This window comes from Martes martes, assembly GCF_963455335.1.
Source record: "Martes martes genome assembly, chromosome: 2".
Classification (NCBI taxonomy): Eukaryota; Metazoa; Chordata; class Mammalia; order Carnivora; family Mustelidae; genus Martes; species Martes martes.
The window spans coordinates 199,675,840-199,698,054 of NC_137889.1; the positions used below are offsets into that span (position 1 = coordinate 199,675,840).

Genomic DNA, 22,215 nt, shown 5'->3' on the forward strand with positions numbered 1-22,215 from the left:
TAGGTTCTCCCCTCGTGCGCGCGCTCTGCTGAGAATTAGTGGAAAGTCACGAGCTCGCTGGGTGCAGCGTGGGTGGGGAGCTGCCTGCCAGGCCTGCATTTGACCGTGGCTTCCTCAGTTACGAGCTCTGTGACTCAGAAGTTACTTCTTGATTCTGTGCCTCAGTTTCCTCATCTGTAAAATGGCGACAATAACACGCCTTCCTTTCATGCTGTGAGCATGAAATCCACCTAAGTTTGTGATCCAGTTCGAATCCTGCCTGGCACGTCCTGAGTGTTTAGGATGCGCTAGTTGCCGGTATCACGTGCAAGCAGGCTTGTGCAACGCTCTCGAGATGGAGAGATGCAAAGATCTTGTTCCCGTTTGCAAGAAGCCCACAGCACAGCGTGGGAGGACGGCCATTCCAACACCATTTTGCCCGTGGAAAGTGCTCTGACGCTGACACAAGGTGCTAGGCAGTTTCCCAGAGGAGGGAGGGACGGCCGCAGGCATGGGAGTCCTGAGGTCAGCGGCTTGCAGGAGCAGGTTCTGGAAGGGGGAGGCTTCTCCCAGGTGGGAGAGGGGAGGGGCTTCCAAATCGAGGCAGAGAGACGGCGAGGGCAGGCAGCACAGCGTGGAGGAGGACGTGTTTCCTACATGGAGCTGGGAGAAAACCGTGGTCCTAAGGAGGAGGACGCTTTAAGAGGAGCTCTAAGAAGAGCCTGCAGCCCCGGGCCAGCTGGGCTGAACAGCCACGTCAGAGGAGAAGTCAAGTCACAGAGTGGACGGGATGCCAAGGAAGAGAGGGCAGAGCCAGGGAAGCAGCCCGAAGGCAGGGCGGGTGCTGTAGGGGCTCAGAACGAACTGCCTCCAGACGTGTCACTGGGCATATCCATTATTTGCGCTGAAAACAATCAAGGTCCAACCCACTCAGGAAGAAACAGCTGACCTCCCGCAAACTGCCCAAACGAATTTAGAGAGAGGACATGCTCCAGACGAGAGCTGTCACCACAAATTCACACTAGAATATGAACTCGGCAGGGCAGACGGAGAAATCGAGCAAGGCCTGTTCGATCAAAGTCCTCTACATCCCGTTGTTTCTGCGTGGCCGTGTAAACATTCCACCAAAAATTCACTCTTCTTCATCTTTCTGCGAATTGCTTTCCTTCCTTTGGAAGTCCCGGACTCCCACCCTCTTCTTAGTCCAGGATGACAAACGTACCTCACTTTGCCTCACTGTCCTTGGAATCTCATGCTTACATGGATTGCTCATGGGCATATAATTGAATTTGATTTTCTCCTGTTAATCTTTGTCTCATGTCAATTTAATTCTTAGACCAGCCAGAAGAACCTCGAAGGGTAGAAGAATATTGTCCATCCCCAACAACGCTGAGTAGCACCTGTATTTAACTTTCTGTATCACTGCCCGGTCAAGCAAGGGAAAGACTGAAAAACCTAGAGCCCAAAGCAGGATACTGAGAAAAACCTGGGGAGGGGGGCAGTCAGCAGGGAGAACACCGCCTGCATTTGTTGGGGGTGTGCAAGAAACAGCTTCACTTTTGAAGATGGAAATGGTCCCCCATCCTTGAAGTGTTCCCCTGACCCAACTGTCTCCTATGGGTTAAGTCAGCCAGGACTGCCATGTGCCTTCAAAAAACTGACAAGTACCCGGCCACCACCTTTTGTACAAGATAAGAAAGAGAAGGGGCGCAGGAGGGATCACTTTCTATTTTGCTTACTTTCAAGCAGTTAAAAATTTTTTAAAAAGCCAAAAAACTAATTTATCTAAAGCCACTTCTGTTTCTATCCTGAGGGGGGAAAAATATGATATCAGGGAAGAGTCTGAGTCAGGTTTAAAGAAAGAGATAAGTATTCTCTTATAATGAGCAATAACTATGTCATTTCTAAATTTTCTATCATCTCTTTGGCATTAAAAAAAAAAAAGTGTATTACAGCTGGCCTTGGAGATGAGTAAAGGACCAAAGGGCTAACAGGACAATTCAAAAGTTTAAACAAAGTTCCTACCTTTGCTAAACTGTAAGGAGATAATTAGATTCCTAAGAACTTAAATGTAAAACAACAGAACTACAAGAAAATAGACTTGAATCTCAAATCTTTGAAGGGAATAGGACTTTTAAAGCTCAGAAATGGGGAGAATGGTCATTTTGTGCCGTAACCAAACAATGAAATGACAGTTGGTCTACATGACCAAGAAGGGAATGGTTAAGCAAAGTGCTATAACATATTCCCTCCAGCTCCAGAAGATCATCAACATTAAAATGTATCTGTATAAAGACTGAACCCAACATGTTGAGTTAACAAATGCTTGACCGTTCTACCATAAGGAAACACCAGTCAACCAGACTGATTTAGGAGGTTGTTTTGCAGAAGCTGAATTGTTACCAGTAAGAAGAGCGAAGACTGACTGGAACAAATGGGGAAGAATTCTTGTAGCTGGGCAGAAAGGACCGGGAGTGAACAAAAGTAAACTCTGGGATGACACACCCTGAGATCCCCCTCCCCGCCCCACTTATCATGCTTCTGCTGTCATTTAATGAACATGTAGCCCAAGAAGAGACATGATTCCTGAATGTGCACACGTGCTGAGAAAGGAGGACACCTCTCTTCTCCCCATATCCAATCAGCATATTCCACTCAATGTATACACCCCACGACATTCTGATCCCTTATCCTTAAATACATGCAACCTAAACCCTTTGGGAGGCGGATTTGAGGCCTGGCCTCTCCTTGTCTCTTCGTTTGGATGCCTCTCTAATAAACGCTTTCCTTGCACATTCCACGTCTGGGTGACTGGATTTCCTGCATGCTGGGCATATGAACTTGGGTTCAGTTATATGACAAAGACATAACATGGGGAAACACCTACAATGTAATACTAAGTGAACAGAATATACATATTGTGTATATGTACGTGCATATCATATATAGATACATAGTTTGATAACCACATAAAAGTCGAACTCACCCACAGAAAAATGACTGAGAAGATACCCACTAAAATGTTAGCATTGGTTATCTCTGAGACAGTGGAACCATGGATAGTAGCAATTTGTCTTATCTTCCTTTACTCCATTTTCAAGTTTATCTTTACTGCTTATATATGTTTTTTTTTTATAATAATGTGAAACCCAATGGAAGAACCCTCATTTAAAATAAAGTCAGGAGGCCAGAAGGGGGAGCTCTCACACCTTACCAACTTGTCCTCAGGTGCAGACCACAACCAAATCGGTTTCTCCTTGCCCTTGGACACGCTCAGCGAGTAAGAAAGAGAACATTTTCTCCTTGCCCCGGAACAAGCTCAGCTAGATGACTAGAGGACCACAACTCACCCAACAAGAAACCCTGATTTCTCATTTTCCCCACAGCCCCTCCCAACTTCCCCCTTTTTCTCTGTAAATAACGTTCTTCTCTTCTGATCTCCAGACTTGCCTCTGGTTCCCTATGGCTAGCATGTCCTGAACCGTAATTCCTCTGCTATTCCTGAAAAACATTTTGTGGTAAAATAACTGCCTGTTCTACTTTTATGGTCAACAATATAAAATACAGTTTATACCTTTTAAAGGTTATGCTACACATGATATTATATATTTTGATTATTTCGTAATCCAGTACTACTTAATGGTCAATGAATAATAAAATGAATAATGAAATGAATGAATTCTAATGAAAAATAAAAATACACATATGAGATATTTGTCCCTCACGTCTCCTTTCCTATCAAAGCAGTAACATGAGCCTAAAAAAGAAATTAATCCAAACCACAAAACTAAGAAACTCAAATGGGAGATATTTTAACAGGGTATTGTAAATTCAGCAAATATGTCTAAGAAATATGAGCGTTAGTTGAAAGAGTCCTTGGACAAATGGATTTTTCTTTTTAATTCTTGATATGCTAAATAGTAGCCCCAAAAGAAAACCAAATCTGACAAAACGAAAAAAAATCTCAAGAAGCTTGCAGAAGCCAATGAAAATATCATAAATTGGATATACGTGTTAGGCAAATATATCAGGAAGCGACAGGACCCTGAGGCCAGTTTGGTTTGGGCTGACAGGCCCCGGCCAGGGCAGCTCAACCCCCAGCTGCATACACATGTAAATAACGCCCTGCAGTCCTTAAACCGGACTGACTGGTCTTTAGGGCGGAACTGCCATCATCTTTCTCCAAAAACATGAATATCCTGAACTTATCAGTGTGTGAAAGTTTGAGGAAACGTGCCACGACAAATCGTTTGTCAAATTAATCCGGGCCCTGCAGCTCAGCGTGGTGGGGCCTTTCCCCCCTGCTCAGAGATTTCCCACCCCCAAGACCGACCCGCACCGACCAGCGACCAGCGGGAGGCCCTCCCCTTCCCTTGCCCCAGGCCCCTGCGGACCCAATCAAGTCAGCCGACTCAGCGGGGAGGGAACCCATGCAACCCGCGAGCACTGGGGCAGGAGGTACTGGAAACAATAGCATAATTAAAGCACGAGTGACAGACATCAGATCCACTAGATGACTGCAGAAGGCTCACTAGAAGGGCCTCAAGTGTCGCTAAAAAGGCACGTTTTTCTACGAACCCTGAACCCGTGCTTGGCCCGCGGCTTCCCTAAGTCCCGTAGCTCCAGCCGTGCTACCTGCCTTCTGCGGATTTCATCCACCTCCTCCTGTGTCCCTGTGCACTTAAGCCACCGCTGAGGATGTTTCATTCACTTGTTTCACAATATTCACCAGCCCCTGGATATTCCGGGACGAAAGACTTGACCTCTGCCCCTCCTGGAGCTTTCCACGTATGGGGAAGAAAGATGTGTAGCCAACTGTTAAAATGCCTCGAGTCCGTTTGTAACAGACACACATACCAGGGAGAGCTCGTCCCAAGTCAGGGAAAGTTTCAGGAAGAGCCACCGTTTGAGCTGAGAGAGGCAGTGGTGAGTTCATTCTTTTTTTTTTTTTTTTTAAGATTTTATTTACTTATTTGTCAGAGAGAGCACAGGTGCACACCCAAGGTGGGGAGCAGCAGGCAGGGGGGAAGCAGGCTTCCCTCTGAGCAGGAAGCCGGATGCAGGCGGGACTCGATCCCAGAACCCTGGCATCAGGAGCTGAGCTGAAGGCAGACACAACCGACTGAGCCACCCAGGCATCCCGGTGAGTTCATTCTTGACTGAGGGACCAGCACATAACGGCAGAGGCCTGTGTCCGAGGACCAGCAACCCACAGGAACGCAGCTGAACTGCGCTGTCCAACACGGCAGCCACCAGCCCCACATGGCTGCATCACACACTTGAAACCTGGCTGGTCCAAAGTGAGATGTGTTATGGATTTCAAAGACTTAGTATTAAAAAAATAAAAGGATGTAAAGTACTTCATTAATAATTCTGGATATTGACTACATGTCGAAAGGACACTCTCTGCGATGGTCTTGGGGTAAATAAAGTATTAAAATTAACTTCACCTTTTTAAAATGTGACACCTAGAACATTTTCAACTACATATGTGGTTTATAGTAAATTTCTGTTGGATAGCTCTGGTCAGAGTATAAAAGCCTAGGTTGAGAGTGCCAAAAAAATAAATTGAAATTAAAATAAAACAAAGAAGCTAGACATAGAAAAGGAGCCAGATTGCTCAGGCTTGGAATATCACAGAGGAAGAGTCACTAGAGCCCTGAGCAGGGAAGGGAAGGAAGTGTCAGATCTCCCTTTGGGAAATCATTTTGGCAGTGGAACAGAAGAGAAACGAAGGCAGGGAGAAAAACCAGAGGAAGGAAATATGAGGCAATCACTGAGGAACAGACCTGCTTTCCAAAGGACTGGATCTGCTCTCAGGTCTTTAATCTGTGCCATTGGCCATTGGCCCCCGGGGCAGTCCCCCTTCTCAGATAAGGTTTTTACATACAGGGACTAAAATACTCAGGACTACAAAGAAAACCAATTACCAAAATACGGGTATCATTTAAAAAATCTGTGCTTTGGTAATTACATGCTTCCGTACTGACACTTTAAATTAGATGTAGTTGCAAGTCTAAAAATTACTGTAATTTTGAAGTATTTCTGAAAATGCACAGTAACTTGAGCAACAGCTATCACAAGACACACAGCATCTGTTCCCACTGGTGATGAAGCCGCGGGTCCGGCTCACATCACTGTGTTTTGCTGCCTACATTTATACTCAAAGGACATTCTAAATTTTAATGAGTGGTTATTGAAGATAAATCATTTTTTCCCCACCTGAGTCACAGACCACTTTCTTTCTTTTTTTAAAGATTTTATTTATTTGTTTATTTATTTATTATTTATGTATGTATGTTTTATTTATTTATTTATTTGACACACAGAGAAATCACAAGTAGGCAGAGAGGCAGGCAGAGAGAGAGGGGGAAGCAGGCCCCCAGCTGAGCAGAGAGTCCAATGCGGGGCTCGATCCCAGGACCCTGGGATCATGACCTGAGCTGAAGGCAGAGGCTTTAACCCATGCACCCCACAGACCACTTTCAATTCTAAACATGGACCCCTTAGGGACCTGCGGATCCCAGGTTAAGAACCCCTGGCAAGATGTTCCTGGGCTTTTGTCAGGAGTAAGTCTTGGTCTGTCTAAAAGGGGAAATGGTGGGAGTTTGGTAACAGACACTGCTTTACTTCTGGGACTTATCTATCCCCGTGAGCACATCTACAACAGCACGTTAAGCCAGCAGACACAACCGCCTGGAAGACATTTTAATGGGATGCTGGTATTTTTCTGGGTTATGACTGGAGCACATCTCTTTTTCTCAGATGAAGATAATAGCCATAGGAACAGGTCCAGAGCCCCGGAGAGCAAATTGCTTTCCTTAGTTCTCAGGTGACTTCATTATCACATGGAGGCAGTCTAGCTCTGCCCAAAAAAATTTAGTGAAAAAACAAAAACAGCAGAAAGACTAATATCGTAGGGTTCCATTCATACAAGTATCTAAGGCAGTCCAACGCATAGAAACAGAGTAGAATGGTGGTTACTGGGGCTAGGGGGCAGGGGAGGGGAGTCACTTAATGGTTACAGTTTCAGAGGTTGCAGGACGAAAAAGTTCTAGAGATTTCTTGCACAACAATGTAAAAACATACTTAACACTACTGAACTGTACACTTAAAAATGGTTACGCATTTTATATTGCTTTCTTTTAATTGCAATAGAAAATGGTTAAAATTGCAAAACGAGAAAAGAGATTAACAGTACATTCAGATCCTAATTCTAGTTCAACTTCTAATTATCCCTGAGCAGGGCAGCCACAAACACGGACCCGCTCCACCTAGCACATAGTTTCTGGAGGCATTAAACCCATACAGAACTTTGCTTTTAAGAGTGAAGACCCAAGTATTTATTTAAAGTTCCTTTATACGGCAGCAGAGTTCATCTTTACAAATCTGGATATTGGTTTATACAGACTAAACGGTCTGCTAAGCTGAGTGATAATACCAAACACTTAATTAGCACTAAGTATGTGCTAGGCATTAATCTAAGCACTTTTTAAATACTGACTCGTTGGCTCATTTAATCCCTATAACAATCCCGTCCTATTATTATCTCCAGGTAAGGAAACAGAGGCACAAAAAATAGTTAGTGGTTGAAGTAAGATTCAAAACAGGTAATTCAACTCCAGAGCTAGACCGTGAACACCTGAGACAGGGATGGGGATTTTCTTTCTTTTTTTTTCTTAACATATGTATTTATTCGCGAGAGAGTGTGGGCCCTCACACACATATATGGCAGGAAGAGGCAGAGGAGAAGGGAAAGGATCTCCCCGCTGAGCACTGACCTTGACCCGGGGCTCAATCTCACCACCCTGAGCTCATGACCTGAGCTGAAACCAAGAGTTTGGTCGCTTAACTGACTGAGCCACCCAGGTGCCCCATGGGACCAAGATTTTTATCTTTGAATTCTTGCAAGGGAACCATGCTAATTTATAATATGCATTAGTCAGCAACCATTTATTGAGCAATAGATTATGACAGAATTCTGAGGCATTTTTGCCATTTAGCAGTTCTGTACCAAAAAAAAAAAAAAAAAAAAAAATCTTGCTGTGTGCTGCTTCTACTGTTGCTGTTTTATTCTTTTTAATTTATTTTTTTTTTTTAAGTAATCACTACACCCAACTTGGGGCTTGAACTCATAACCCTGAGATCAGAAGTTGCACGCTCCTCCAACAGAGCCAGCCAGGCTCCGCGCCTCTAATTTTTCTTAAACTTGGTAAGGAGAAATTTTGTTGGAAAGATCATTGGGGGTGGGGGGGTGCTGGGTACAGCAACCATCAGGAAAGTGCTCTGACCAGAAGATTCCCCGAGCACTTCCCTCTACTAATCTTCTAAAAAACGATTAAAGTGATTCTCCTACCTCCCCTGTGTTCAGAATTGGTCATCCCTGCCAGAGGCTCTAACCTACCCCTGCCACTTGGTTATCTCTCAAGCCCAGGAGGGGTGGGGGAAGGAGCGAGTAGGAGACAGAAAGGCCTGTCTGTAGACAAACAACAAATTCCAGGACCTGGTCTAAAATGGTATGTGCGGGACGGAAAGAGAGGAAGGCCCTAAAAGTCATCAAAGAGAATCAAGGGGTAACCTTAAAAGGGTTGGGGGCAGGGACTAGCTCTTCGTGGCTCAATAACCACTTTCGGCCAACTCGGGAGGAGGCAGCTGCATTCCTAAACATAACAGGTTGAGACTGGCCCTAGTTCACAAAGCCTTTCTCTGTCAAGGTGTCACAGGCGTGTGCTGCGCGCCAGCAACATTTCAGACAGATGTCACCAAACCAGTGCTCCCCGTGCAGCACACAGAGGACGCTCGTGGGAAGAGAAGTGGACTCGGCCCCCAGTGGGGTCACTCCGTATTTCCGGCTGGTGCGGCAGGGATGTGGTCAGGACTCACCTGTAGGTATACGGCCCCACTTCTTCTAACCGAGGGATCTCCCCTCTGAGGATCTCCTCTGGATTGGTGACGTTGAAGAAATAGAACTGGGCATACACAGGCAGAGGGGGCTTCTTCCAGGAGTCAAAAGTCTCGGAACCATTCCTTAACACAATATTCTAGGGGAGAAAACCAAAAGGAGATTGTGTGAGGCAGTCGGCTTTGAACAAAGAGGCAGAGAGAGGGACACTCCCAGCTCTGACCTCCTGGCTCACTTACTGTTTCCACAGGCATTCAACAGCGGCCCTTTGGGAGGAGGGCCGTGCCTCAGGTCAGTAGGAGCCCACAGCCCTATTAAGCCATAAAAGGTCTTCAATAACTATTTGTAGTAAAGGAAAAATGGTAGCCATAGCTCATGGGTACAAATGGTGTTACCAAAACCAAGGTCATAGATTGAACACCCAAAAGGTGCTATTGACTTTGTCATGAAGATTCCTGCGGAGGAAAGTGTGCCATTTGGACATGCACTGCACACTCCTAGCTTGCCCACATTGTAGCCCAACAAGGTGGCGGGCCCAAGACGGCTGGATTTGGTCCTTCCGTGAGAGGCAGAACCACACCCATTCCTACCACGTCCACCAGCAGGGGGTTCACAGGCATTTTCTCGTTCAGTCCCTAACAAAACCATACCGTAGAAATGCCTATCCCTGTTTTAAAAGATGAGAAAGCAGAGCCTTACTGATGTTAGGTGCCTGGGGTCCTTTATCTACAATCCTTCCTTCATTTCCCATCTTTACTATGTGTTGTGGGTCCCCTCCCAAACTCATATCTTGAAACCCTAATGCCTAGTACTTCAGAGTGTGACCGTATTTGGAGGCAGAGTCTTTAAAGAGAGATCCGAGGTTCAGCGGGGTCATTCAGGTGGGCTGTAATCCAGTATGATTGATGTCCTTATAAGAAGGAGAGCTTAGGGCTAAATACACACAAAGGAAAGACCATGTGGAGACACCGGAAGAAGACAACACTGACGGGCCAAGGAGAGAGGCCTCAGAAGACATCCACCTTGATGAAACCCTCATCTCAAGACTTTTAGTATCCAAAACCATGAGACAATGAACTTCCTTCGTTCAAGTCTGTGGTATTTGTTACGGCAGCCCTAACAAACCCATACATCTTGGTCCCCCATGGGAGGAGTATTCTCCACCCTACTGACTTCAGGCTTGGCCAAGTTGACTTGACCAGTGAAATGTGAGTGGGATGGCAATGCCCCAATTTTGGGCTCAGGCCTTAGAAAGCATGGCTGGTTTCCACCAATCAGCCTTCACCAAGAGAAGAGCATACCTCAGGGGGCTGTAGATCCTTCAGCCAAGGCCCTAAAATGGTGATGTGTGGACCAGACATGAAGCCTGGAGTCCAGCCCAGCTCAGTTGAGCCAGCCCAGCTCAATGTGCAGCCACCTGCACACCACGAGTGAGAAACAAATGTCACTGTTATAAGACACCAAGACTTGGAAATTGTGTGTTACGCAGCATGAAAATGGAAACCTGATTAACACAGTACTCCAGGTTAAGAGACCGAAACTTACTATGTAGTAGTCCCAACCGTCCTCAACTTGTTAGTGGGGAAAAATCTTCATTTTTTAGGGTATTGAAGTGCACAAGAAAGATAAAGAGACAGACTGAGAATAAACAACCCAAAGTATGAACAGTTATTAACTCTTGAGTATATCGGGAATCTGGATCATTGTTATTTCCTCCTTGGTGAATTTCAGTATTCTCCAACTTTTTTACAACCAATGAAGAAACAGACATTGAATACATTTTCAGAAGAAAATCAAAAGAGGAAAACAATTTTAAAAAGAAAATCAAAAGAGGAAAATGGGATTGACCGGTACAGACAATGCAAGGCCGGTGGTGAAACAGTGAGACTAGATGGTAAGAGAAGCATGCACTGAGGTCACTGGCGGCCGTGAGGCTCCGAGTGACAACAGACAAAGGGACCGGCCTCACCCACACGCTAACATGTACTGTGACACAGCACAGGACACAAGGTCACATTTTAATAGTCTAGGCCTCCGACTTATTAGAAGGGACGATACGGCTCTATTATTAAATAGAGAATCTTTTCAGGGAAGAACCAAGTGGCTCTGGGATGGGCAGGTGCCGAGAACCCGAGCTCGTTGAAGTCAGGTGTGGTCTGGGGGGCTGGATGTAAACTTACGTCCCTGAGTGGGCCATGCCCAAGAACTGGGGATTATTTGTGGTTTGGCATCTGCTCAAAATGTCTAAGGGTCAGATTTCTCTTCAAACAACATATTATTGAAATATTTTGGCTTTTACTATCAGTAGTGATTTTCTGAGATGAGATCAGATCGACAAGACAGAAAAATGAAACTCCTTTCCTCCCACTTTCCGCTTTCAGCCCAGCCTTTCCCGGGTCAAGTCCTCCCCGTCTGCCCAGCATGCCTGGGTCTTCCTCTACCCAGCACCTGAGCAGCTGAATCACTAACTTCAGGAAGTTTTTTTTAGAAGCTTGTGGTCTTTTATCTCATCTTCTATCTTAGTTATCTGAAGAAGAGCAGGAGAGAGAGTCGCGCTGAGAGAGCGAGAGAAGGCAGAACTGCAAAGGTCCTGAGGTTGACAAGATGGAACCCCGGGGCTCCAGCAGGGAAGGGGGCGTGCTGAAGGTCAGAGCTGGGGCTGGGATCCTGCATGGCTCTTCTCAACCCTCCGACCCTATTTCTGCATATAACAGTTTTAAAAAATGGGTACGAATATACTACACCTTTTTTACTTTTTAAAACTTTATTTCAACATAACTATGCTTGCAGAAAGGCACTCATACTGATAATATATAACTCATAACAGAATGCAATTTAAGTTTAACTTACCCTACACAATTTAGACCAAAAACTTGGTACATGGTTTAAATGATACTATACATCTTAGTGGTACAAGTTGTATGGTAGAGTTTCTCCACCAAAGTATACACATGTTAGCCTCCAGAAATACCTTAGTAACATGAACTTAACCTACCTAAAACTGATATGTTAACTATGAGAAATATATAAATTATAATTCTTCTAGAGGACTTTCAAAGATATTTTTTAAGTTGTCTGACTTCGTTAAAATAAGGAGCTCTTTTTCTTGTCCATAAATTTCCAGAATGGGGCAAGGCAATGACATCCTCTCCTCCATGAATGCCTTGGGTATCCCCCTTTCACTGGATGCATCATGCCTTCTTTAGAACCCAATAACACATTACATTGGGATTTCTTAGGGGAAAAGTGGTTAGGACCAAAAACATCTTCTAAAAATCAAAGTTAATGGGGATCAACACGAAGCAGCCCAAATCTGCAACCAAAAATGAGAAGGACAGTGCATCTACTCAGTATGGAATTGAATGAGGTTAACCGTTGGCTTTTTCAAAAAGAAAGCGCTAACCCACAAAGAAAGGGTCTTTTTTTTTCTTTGATCTTCCCCATAGTGTCTGAATGATGCAGTTCTTGGAGAAATATCTTTTCAATCAACAAAACAGAGTACTGGAATACTTGGTCACAGCACGCCTGGGGGGCTCAGCGGGTTAAGCGTCTGCCTTCGGCTCAGGTCATGATCGCTGGGTGCTGGGATGGAGCCCCGCGTCGGGCTGTCTGCTTAGCGGGGAGCCTGCTTCTCTGTCTCCCTTTGCCCCTCCTCCTGCTTGTGTCCTCTCTCGCTCTCTGACAAATAAATAAATAAAATCTTTAAAAAAGAGAGAGAGAGAGAGAACAATTAGACACTAGCTTCCACCAACTTTGCTTGTAAGATGTTGGGCAAGAAGAACTTCTTTCTTTCTTTCTTTCTTTCTTTCTTTCTTTCTTTCTTTCTTTCTTTCTTTGAGAGAGAGAGAGAACAAGCATGAGAGTGCCAGGCTTTACACCCAGCGTGGAGCCCAACACAGGGGCCAATCCCACCACCCTGAGATCATGACCCGAGCTGAAATCAAGAGGCGGCCACTTCCACCACTGGGCCACTACGGCGCCATGAGAAGTAGTTGACAGGAGGCCATCAGAGAGGTGCCCAAGAAAGGCATGGATGGTCACATGCGAATTCACAGTGCCAGATCTTACAAGAGCGGATCCCAAGCCATAAAGCCAAGGGAGCTTTAAAGTGTACCCCGAGCAGGTGTCTGCTCCCTGGACATTTTAGTTACGTTCAGATACGGGAAAGTAATACCTTCATTATAATCACATAAACCTGGGAAATCTAGCACCTGTCAGTTTGTGCATCTTATCAGTAAACCAGAACCCTAAAGAGCTAAGAGCAGCAGTTCCTTTCGTGGGTGGGAAAAAAATCCGTGTCCCTCCATGACCCCCCTTCCTAACAACTATCTGAAGCAGTGCTATACCCTTGGTTTTCTTGCAAAATATAGAACTATGAATGCAAATCATCAAAACGCTGCATACTTGCTAGGCATTATCAGAGATAACCCATTCCAAAAGCACGCCGCCCCCTACTTAGGGGAATACTGACCCACACAGGCAAGTAATTCCGCAATATAAGGTAGTATGTGATAGCTGGTCAATGAGGATGCCAGAAAATGGTCTCAACGGTGCTTAGAGAAGGGACTCTAAGAACTGAGACGGAGAACGGCAGTCCTTACGGTGGGCCAGGGAGAATGAATAAAAATTTAGCAAACAGAGGAAGGTCACAAGGGTGGCCACCTTATGAACTATCCTCTCTTTCCTGGCAGAGTGGGCCCTTCCTGCCTGCCGGTTCCGTGTCCATCTCTCCCGGAACCCTCCGCTTAATTAGAAAGATAGTGGGCGTAGAGAACAAGACGACGAAACGTACAGAGATGGGACAGCAGTGGGTGTGACTGTGTATCATATCAAGTAGGGAGATTCACTTAGAGAGAAAGGTTCGGGTCACAGGAGCCTAGGTTTCATCTGACAGGAAGTGGGGAGCCATGGGAGGTTTCGGAGCTGCAGAGTTTCATCAAGAGCCAGGCACGATACTGCCCTTTATCTCAGGTAATTCCCTGAATGGCCTAAAAAGTGAAAATCATTTTCCCTGTTTCACACTTCAAGAGACCAAAGCTCCAAGGTTAGGAGAATGCCTAAGGTTTGCAAGGTGGAGTCAGCCTCCCACCCAGGACTCACTCCAAACCTGAGCTCCTGGTGATGCTGAATTTTACCAGAGCCCCACATTCCCGGAAAATTCCTTCTGTGTTCCAGGAAATGGCTTACTGCAAAAAAAATTCCCCCTATAACTGAGATAAGGTTCCCCCCATTGTTTATCCCTCCTTTACCTGACCAGGCCAGATGCAGACCCTCCACATTCTCTTTTTTTTTTTTTTGGCCTCCTAACTAATTAGTTGAACCGTATATTCCCACCGATTGACGGGAACAAGATGCGTGTTAATGTACAACACGGGGACTATAGTTAATAATTCTTTCTGGTATACCTGAAATTTGCTGAGAGAATAGCTCTTAGGTGTTCTCACCCCCCAACCCCAAAACACACACACACACACCCAAAGGCAACTATGGAGGAGATGGATATGTTAATTAGTGTGATTATAATAATCATTCCACAGTGTAGATGTTATTCAAAACGTCAGGTTGTACACCTTAAATGTATACAGTTTAAAAACATGTTTTAATTTAAGTATTACACAACATTACAATTACTTTCAGGAGTACAACACAGTGATTCAGTAAATTGTACAGAATACTGCGCTCGCCACAGGTGTGGCTACCATCTGCCCCCCTCCAGTATTAGTACAATACCACTGACTATATTCCCTGTCTGTGCCTTTTGTTTCCTGACTTCCTCATTCCATGACAGGAAGTCAGTATTTCCCACTCCCCTTCACTTTGTTTTCCAGGACCGTACATGAAAGTGAACTCAAAATGAAAGAAAGACCTTAAATGTGAGCCCTAACATCATAAAAATCCTAGAAGAGAGAACAGGCAGTAATTTCTCTGACATTAGCCAAAGCAACATTTTTCTCGCTAAGTCTCCTTGGGCAATGGGGACAGAAGCAAAAATAAACTACTGGGATGACACCAAAATAAAGAGCTTCCGTACAGCGAAGGAAATCACCGATAAAACAAAAAAGGCAACCTACTGAAGAGAAGAAAATATTTGCAAATGACAGATCTGATAGGGGGTTACTATCCAAAATACACAAAGAACTTACACAGCTCAACACCAAATATGTATAATTTGTATTTGTCAATCATACCTCAACAAGGTGGAAAAAAAAATGCTCATTAGCCAAACTCTGGTTAAGTGTCTCTCCTTCCCAGCCTTGTTTACTCTCCTTCGTTGCCAGCAAAATTAGCTCCAGCAGATCACTCTGTCAGTGTTCTCCCTACCGCATGTTCCCTGCTTCCTACTGCACTAGTCCTTTCAAATAGTCTTTCCTCACCTAGGCTGGATTTTTTATTTGAAGCTCCTAACTTTTGTGCCACGTTGCCTATTTTGAGTCGACACAGGCAGGCGAGAGGTGTTTTAAAAGGTTAAGTGGGTCCAAGTGGGAAGGAGGGGTTGGCTAGGATGATTGTAAGGATGAAATGAGGTTTCAGCAGAGTGCCTATCCCAGACCACGCCCAAAACGCTCAGTGAATGGTAACTGTGATCTTGATTATTGCCCGTTCGGGGTGGGGATCAAAGTTCTCGGTTTAAATGAAACAAGGAATCATGTCCGCTGCACTGTTGCCAGTCCAGCAAATGTTAAACGATGAAAGACAAAAGAAACCACACAGGACGTCTTTAGTCATGATCCTCCCTTATAGCTCCGTCTGTAATTCAGTTTACGTTGAGACAACAGGGAAATTAGCATAAAATCAGAAATAACCAAAATGTCAAACAGAAAAGAATGATTTAGTAAATACGATAACTCACAGGCTGGAGGAGAAAGCAACCATCAAAATGATAAAGACTACACAGAAAGAAGGAATGTGCTCATGATCTATGTTAAATGGAAAAAGTGTAGAATACGTTTACATGTGCGCAAGCCTGGCAGATAAAATGCAAACATGAAAATATGGATGAGGGGTAAAATCCAGATAATTCCAAAATGTCGACGTTTTAGTTGCCATCACATCTCTAAGCCTCTACGCTAACCATCTAATCACACGCATCTCTATGGGACGGGACCGGGAGGGGCCTTCCAGTCTCCCTCTTAGTTTTCTGCATAGTTGGGATTTTTTTTAAAAAGCAGAAATAAATTCCTTCTGGAAGTTGAAAAAAATAATCATGCCCTTATTTTCTTTTTTAAGTGAAAATCAAAGACAGAGACTTGGATTCTATAAAATGTCATTAGTAGGGCCTGAGGGAGAGGAGAGGGAGCGGACCCACAGAGAATCAACTTCATCTAGGCTTTTCCTCTGTCCTTGCAAAACAAAGGCGAGGCTGATGCCGGCCAGCTGCGGCCGCTCTCCCACAAAAGCTCCAGGAGCCGCCATCCCCCGCCCCCCCCCCAAGGCTTCGGCTCCCCAGTATTTCTTCCCCTATCACTGCCCGGAAGGCCGACTGAGCGCGCTGCCTTCCTTGTAACTCCTCCGGACAAGCATCCCAGTCTGCGAAGAATTTCAGAGTCAGAAAAGACCCTGCAGTCTCATTTACCTATTAAACGAAAGAAAACCGCCTCAGAATTACGAACCTCGAAAGAGCCAGCAAGTGTGAGTGCACAGATGGGTTAACAGCTCGAGCTGACCTCCTTTGGTTTGCATCCAGCTCTTAGGCCACGAACATCCAAAGACAAGGAGAAGCGTTTCCAGAAAGGAGGGCTAAATCCTTCCCAGAAGAGAGGGTAAAGCTGGCCGGTTTTATAAAAGTCTGATGTGAACTTGCTCCTCCGGATCTCTAGGCGACCAGGGCAGTTTGGGGATAGAAACGAACATGGAGCGTCCTTAACTGAACAGAGCAAATGCACAGCCGGACTTGACAGCCCGCCAGAGCCACACGGGGAGCGGGTTCTGGTCCAACCTGGGGCTCTCCTCGCCATCTGCCTCCGGCCTCCACCCCCGTCACCATCCCCCCCCAGCCACTCTCAGTGGAGTCAACACCCACACACGTCTCACTCCTTCCATCCAAGTCTTGCCCTCTCGAGTGCTGGCCTTTCCTGCACCTTTAATGTGTCTCCTCTCCTCCACGCCACGATGCACAGACCGCGGGTCGTGTGTGTACACACAGCAAGTGCAGACGGAGAAAGGGAATGGAAGAACAGAGAGAAGCTCATAAATACAATGACCTCCTTTTTTTTTTTTTAAAGATTTTATTTATTTATTCGATGGACAGAGATGACAAGTAGGCAGAGAGGCAGGCAGAGAGAGAGGGGGAAGCAGGCTCCCCGCTGAGCAGAGAGCCCCATGTGGGGCTCGATCCCAGGACCCTGAGATCATGACCTGAGCCCAAGGCAGAGGCTTTAACCCACTGAGCCACCCAGGCGCCCCCGACCTCCTTATTTTTATCTCCTTCCTCTGACATTCACCTCAGGCACCCTTACTCCCAGGGCCAGCTCCTATTTCCAGAGTCTCTAGGCGACAGGGGCCGGGCTAGGGCATCGGGCCATCATCTCCAAGCCCGGCGCGGACCTTGCAAGGTAAAAATTCCTATTTTTCAGATAAGGAAATGGTGGTGCTGGCGTTCCCAAGGTCACACAGCCAGGAAGTCAAGTCGAATCTGACCCAGTCCAGGTCTGTGAGTTTGCATAAACCCCATGCTTGGCCCCTCTAGCAGCTGCCACGAGACCAAATCCCCCAGGGGAAGAGCTGCCAGATCTAGCATTTAAAAACAGAGGACACCCGAGTGCACCCCGAATACTGCACGTGCGTCACAAAAGTACTTTCATTCTTAGGTGACGCACGCTTGCAGGACTCAGGACCAAAAATTGGGTATCTGCACCTTAAACTCAAATAATTCAAGAAAAAGGCTGTCGGAGAGAGATGAAGTAAATATGGCAGATGGTAACAACCAACAAACCGAAGTGAATCAAAATTTTGCAAGAGACGTACTCACTCAAATATTACGCCCTGCTTATCTGGAATTCAGATGTGACTAGGCCTCCTGCGTTTCATCGGGCAGCCCCACCCCGGGAGACTGTAAACCTATGCAGAAACCCCGGCAGAGACTCAGCGCTTCCTGGGGAGTCAGGCCCTACCTCGGAGGGAAGGAGACCAGGGCAGCTGTGGGGAGTCACGGCCAACTCCCAGGACGGAACAGACAGGGAGGGGCGGACCGAAGAGAGCGCAGTTGTGTCCCGGTAGCTTCTCCGCCCCGTCATGCTAATGAGCCCCCAAAAAGCACCTCAACCACCTGCCAGAGGATGGTCCAGAAGAGGGCTTCATGTTGACCGGGAACTTCTAATTTCTACCCCCAGATCCTCTGGGCATTCGACCGTACACTCCCAGGGGTTTGCTCCGCAAAGGATGGATTTAGACACGAACGCGTAATAACCCTAACCTTGAGCCTGGAGAACGTCTGGCACGAGAAGTCATTAATTCTGCCCAAGACAACAAACAGTTCCCTTGGTCACAGGGAGCCCTTTGCACAAGTTAAACATGAAAATGTGCCTTGGGAATAACTGATCTTTCTCACGGAGGATTCTGCCGTTGGTGGCGACCGTTACCACTCAAACCCTGTCATCAACCGAGTTTTCCAGTTACACGAAATTAAATCTCAGGGCAAGGTCCAAAATCAGTTTTACAATGTGACGTGGATATTGCTTATAAATTGTACTCAGGTGGAACATGATGGATTTTTCCAGGCTTAATATTGTAGTACTACTACCAAAAGAGAGATTAGGAAGGTTATTGAGTCGTGTGGTGAATCTGCGTGTCAACAACCAAATTAATCATTTAAACGGAAAACCTTGTTTTCCGCTAATTAGTCAGTATGTATAGATTGAGAGATTTCTATGTGCCCAACAGACATGGGCCCTGTTCTGACGAAAAAATTTAGCTAAGGACACAAAACTGCCACACGTGAAGCGGCCAGTGAACACTGATGGGCGAGGCCCAGTGATTCAGCCCAAGGAAGGTAATAATGATTTGGATCCTCTCGGTTGTATGGACACATCCTTAAATCCCCATCTGGACATCCCACAGTGTGACCAAAAATGGACCTATGATTCTTCTCCCCTAATTAATCCTAAACCCTGTCCCTCTCAACTCCTGATCCCAGAGGTGACCTGGGCGGCAGCAATACTACAGACAGTCTCTTCTCCAGGCTCCTTTCAAATCCATTCTCCACCTCAGCTTCCAGAAAGTTCTATCAAAAGTCTCTATAGGAGCAGACACTCTTGCCAGTGCTCACAGGATAAAGTCCGAGGTCCTTCCCCTGCCTCACTCAGGGGACACAGCAGGTCACCTGCCATCATCTGTCATTCCCTCCTAGGCGCTCTTCTGCATCAGCGACACTCAACCACCCTCTGCTCCCCGGGTAGACGCTGGATCAGCTGCTTCTCGTGGGAGCTGCCCTGACGTGATACAGCCACAAGACACAACACATCCAAGCCAGCCCGACAGAGATCTTTCCGGAAGGCAGCACTAGGAGGGTTGCTGAAGCCCCTGTCCTGGTATAAGCCACTTGCAAATGATAAGAATGAGAATATGAAAAAGATGAGAGTAAGATAATGCCTTAGGCTTAGACCTGAATAGGTAATACTTTTAAGGCAACTTCCAGGATTCAAGGGCGCTGCTGGTTGTTCTGTTAGCTCAACAGAGAGCCGCTGAATAGTTACACACAACCTGGCCATCCACATCGCTGTCTACACAGTCTACATTCACCCGGAGACGACGCAGACCAACCCTGACAACCTGGCCTAATGGCGTGGAAATGGTTCTCACCAGACTCCAGGTTAATAAAACTCACCCAATATCAAAATACCAGCTGGTTTGCTTTTTTTTTTTTAAATTTCTCCCTGAGGGGCACCTGGGTGGCTCAGTCAGTTGAGCACCAGCCTTGGGCTCAGGTCAGGAGGGATCCAGCCCCCGCCTCTGGATGCCTGCTCAGCGGGGAGCCTGCTTCTCCTTCCTCTGCCCCTCCCCCACCCCCTGTGGTGAGCGCATGCGCATGCTCTCTCTCCCGCCTGGGTGGGCTTTCTCTCGCAAATAAATATCTTTTTAAATAAATAAATAAAATTTTTTTCTCCTTGAAACGAAGCAGACTCTCATCCTAATGTAAGTCATTTGTACTGCTTACCTTTTTCTATTCTCTGCTGCGGGAAAAGAAAGAAGCTGCCATCCGCATTCTACCCTCTCTGACCTTATTTTCACTCAGGAGCAAATGCATTGGCATTTTTAATGTCACTGTTGATGAGCCCATTTTGCTTTAATTGCAATTGTAATAATTTCAGCTAATGAGATCTGACAGTTGAAGTTCAAACATCAGTTCACGCGGAAGCTGCTACTCTGTCTGTAAATGACAGACGGGACAACGCGTGCAACAGCCGTCCCCGAAAGCTCCGGCTACAAAACACCCGCTAGGTGACTTCTGTTTAAATTTAGGTTTTAGTTATTTATTTATTTGAGAGAGAGAGAACAAGCAGGGGGAGCAGCAGGCGGAGGGAGAGGGAGAGGCAGGCTCTGAGCAGAGAGCCCGACATGGGGCTGGATCCCAGCATGACCTAAGCCAGCCACCCAGGTGTCCCCCACACCCCCAAAATGACTCTTTAAATGTTTCCATGTGATAATAAATGTGAAGCCAAGGCTGAGAACTGCCAGCCCAAAGGGAGAGAAAGCAGCCACCAGATGGAAACCGAATCAAGGGTCGGTTGACCCCTGCAGAAACAGATGTGCGTGCAGATGTGTGTGCGGAGGGAGTGGCTGAAGGAGCGGATGAAAAGGAGGGTTTTTAAGACGTGACTCAAGAAGCGACCCGTGAAAACAATGCCTGGGTTCCGTGCATAACCTGTAGAGCCACTCTTACTGTTTTACAACCTGTTGGGCTGTGATTACATCTCTCGGTCGATGTAAGTGATGCCTTCATCGCCTCTTATGATCATGGTCTCCTCTCCCTTCCAGTACTTCCAGTACCTTCCAGTACTGTTGATTATCAGAAGGACGGCGTCAAAAGCAACTCCCCTTAAAGTGGGACTTGCCAGAGTGGTAACCCCGCTCTAACAATGGCATCTGCCTCTCCTTCTCTAGAAAGAGCGTAACACGCAGATGCTGAAGGGGCCAGGCGGGGGTGGTGAGTGCCGAGGACGCGGGTTTGCCCATCTGTTTGGTGTCAAACCCCGGCGATAACATTCACTTCTTCAGAGAACCGTGCCCTCTTCCATTTTTGTTAAACACACCACCCTCTCAGCCCCTTCCATTTCCCTTCTTTGGTAAAGAGATTCAGATACAAACAGGTTATTTCTCTACTCTAAGAAGAACAACAGAGCAGGCACGGAACACAAAGGGCTCCTTCCCTGGGCCTCCGAGGTACGGAGCCGGCAGGAATGTGAGGGACACGGGAACAGGGAGGGAGGTCCCCTCTGAAGGGAGCCTCATTCTGCCCAGACAGCTGTCACACCGGATGGTGGCGAGGCTAGCACGCACAGCATCCACACGCTTCAGGAGAAGGTGGAAACTGGGACTATTGGGCAAAGTTTCTAGATTTTAAAGGTATAGTGAGGCAGCGGCCACTGGCCTACAGAGTATAACAAAACTGTGAAGGTAAACAACATGAGCCGTAATAAGCAAAACAAGATCATCCCCAAGGATGTACGTCTTCATCTACTCATTCTCGCATTCACCAAGTAATACGAACATCTTTTAGGTACGACATTGCACTTGGTGGTATGGGAAGATGACACACAGCTATACATGACAGGGCCCCCACCTTCAAAGGGAGCTTTCAAGCCAGCTTTAAGCACTAAAGTATGTCCTACGGATTGACATAGGGACTGACATCGTCATAGGCAGGGCTGAGGCTAGAGGCGACTTTTCAAATAATTCAATTACAGAGATGTGCATGGTCTTGTCTAGTTCGATTAGCACACAGGGAAGACAAGAGAGTCACTGAAGCTACAGCACCGAGGACCCAAACTACGAACTTGACCCATGGGCTTGTGTGGAGACCGAAGGAAGGTATGTACAACCCACTAAACAAAATCCTGGTGGCTTGATTAGTTACATAGTTTCTGAATTGTTCTTACAGAAATGTAACAGAGATACTATGTTTTTTTAAAAGTTACTCTAAAAATCAGCATAACTGATCAGATAAAACTAGATGAGCAGCTCTCAAAGTGTGGTCTGAGGACCTCTGGGGGTCCCCAAGGCCCTCTCCGGGGTCCATAAGGTGAAACTATTTCCATAATAATGTTAAGACATTATTTGAAAAAAAAAAAAAAAAAAGACATTATTTGCCCTTTTCACGCTCATTCTCTCATGACTGT

At 46.1% G+C, this 22,215-nt stretch overlaps 1 protein-coding gene across 2 annotated transcripts in view; it reads right to left on the minus strand.

The window, feature by feature from the left end:
- Nucleotides 1-22,215, minus strand: part of SCARB2 (scavenger receptor class B member 2) — a 72,487-nt gene that overhangs the window by 43,445 nt on the left and 6,827 nt on the right. For both annotated transcript variants that reach the window (XM_080796929.1, XM_080796928.1), the window contains exon 2: nt 8,863-9,020. In XM_080796929.1, the coding sequence (XP_080653055.1) occupies nt 8,863-9,020 (158 nt within the window). The remainder of the gene's footprint in view (nt 1-8,862; nt 9,021-22,215) is intronic.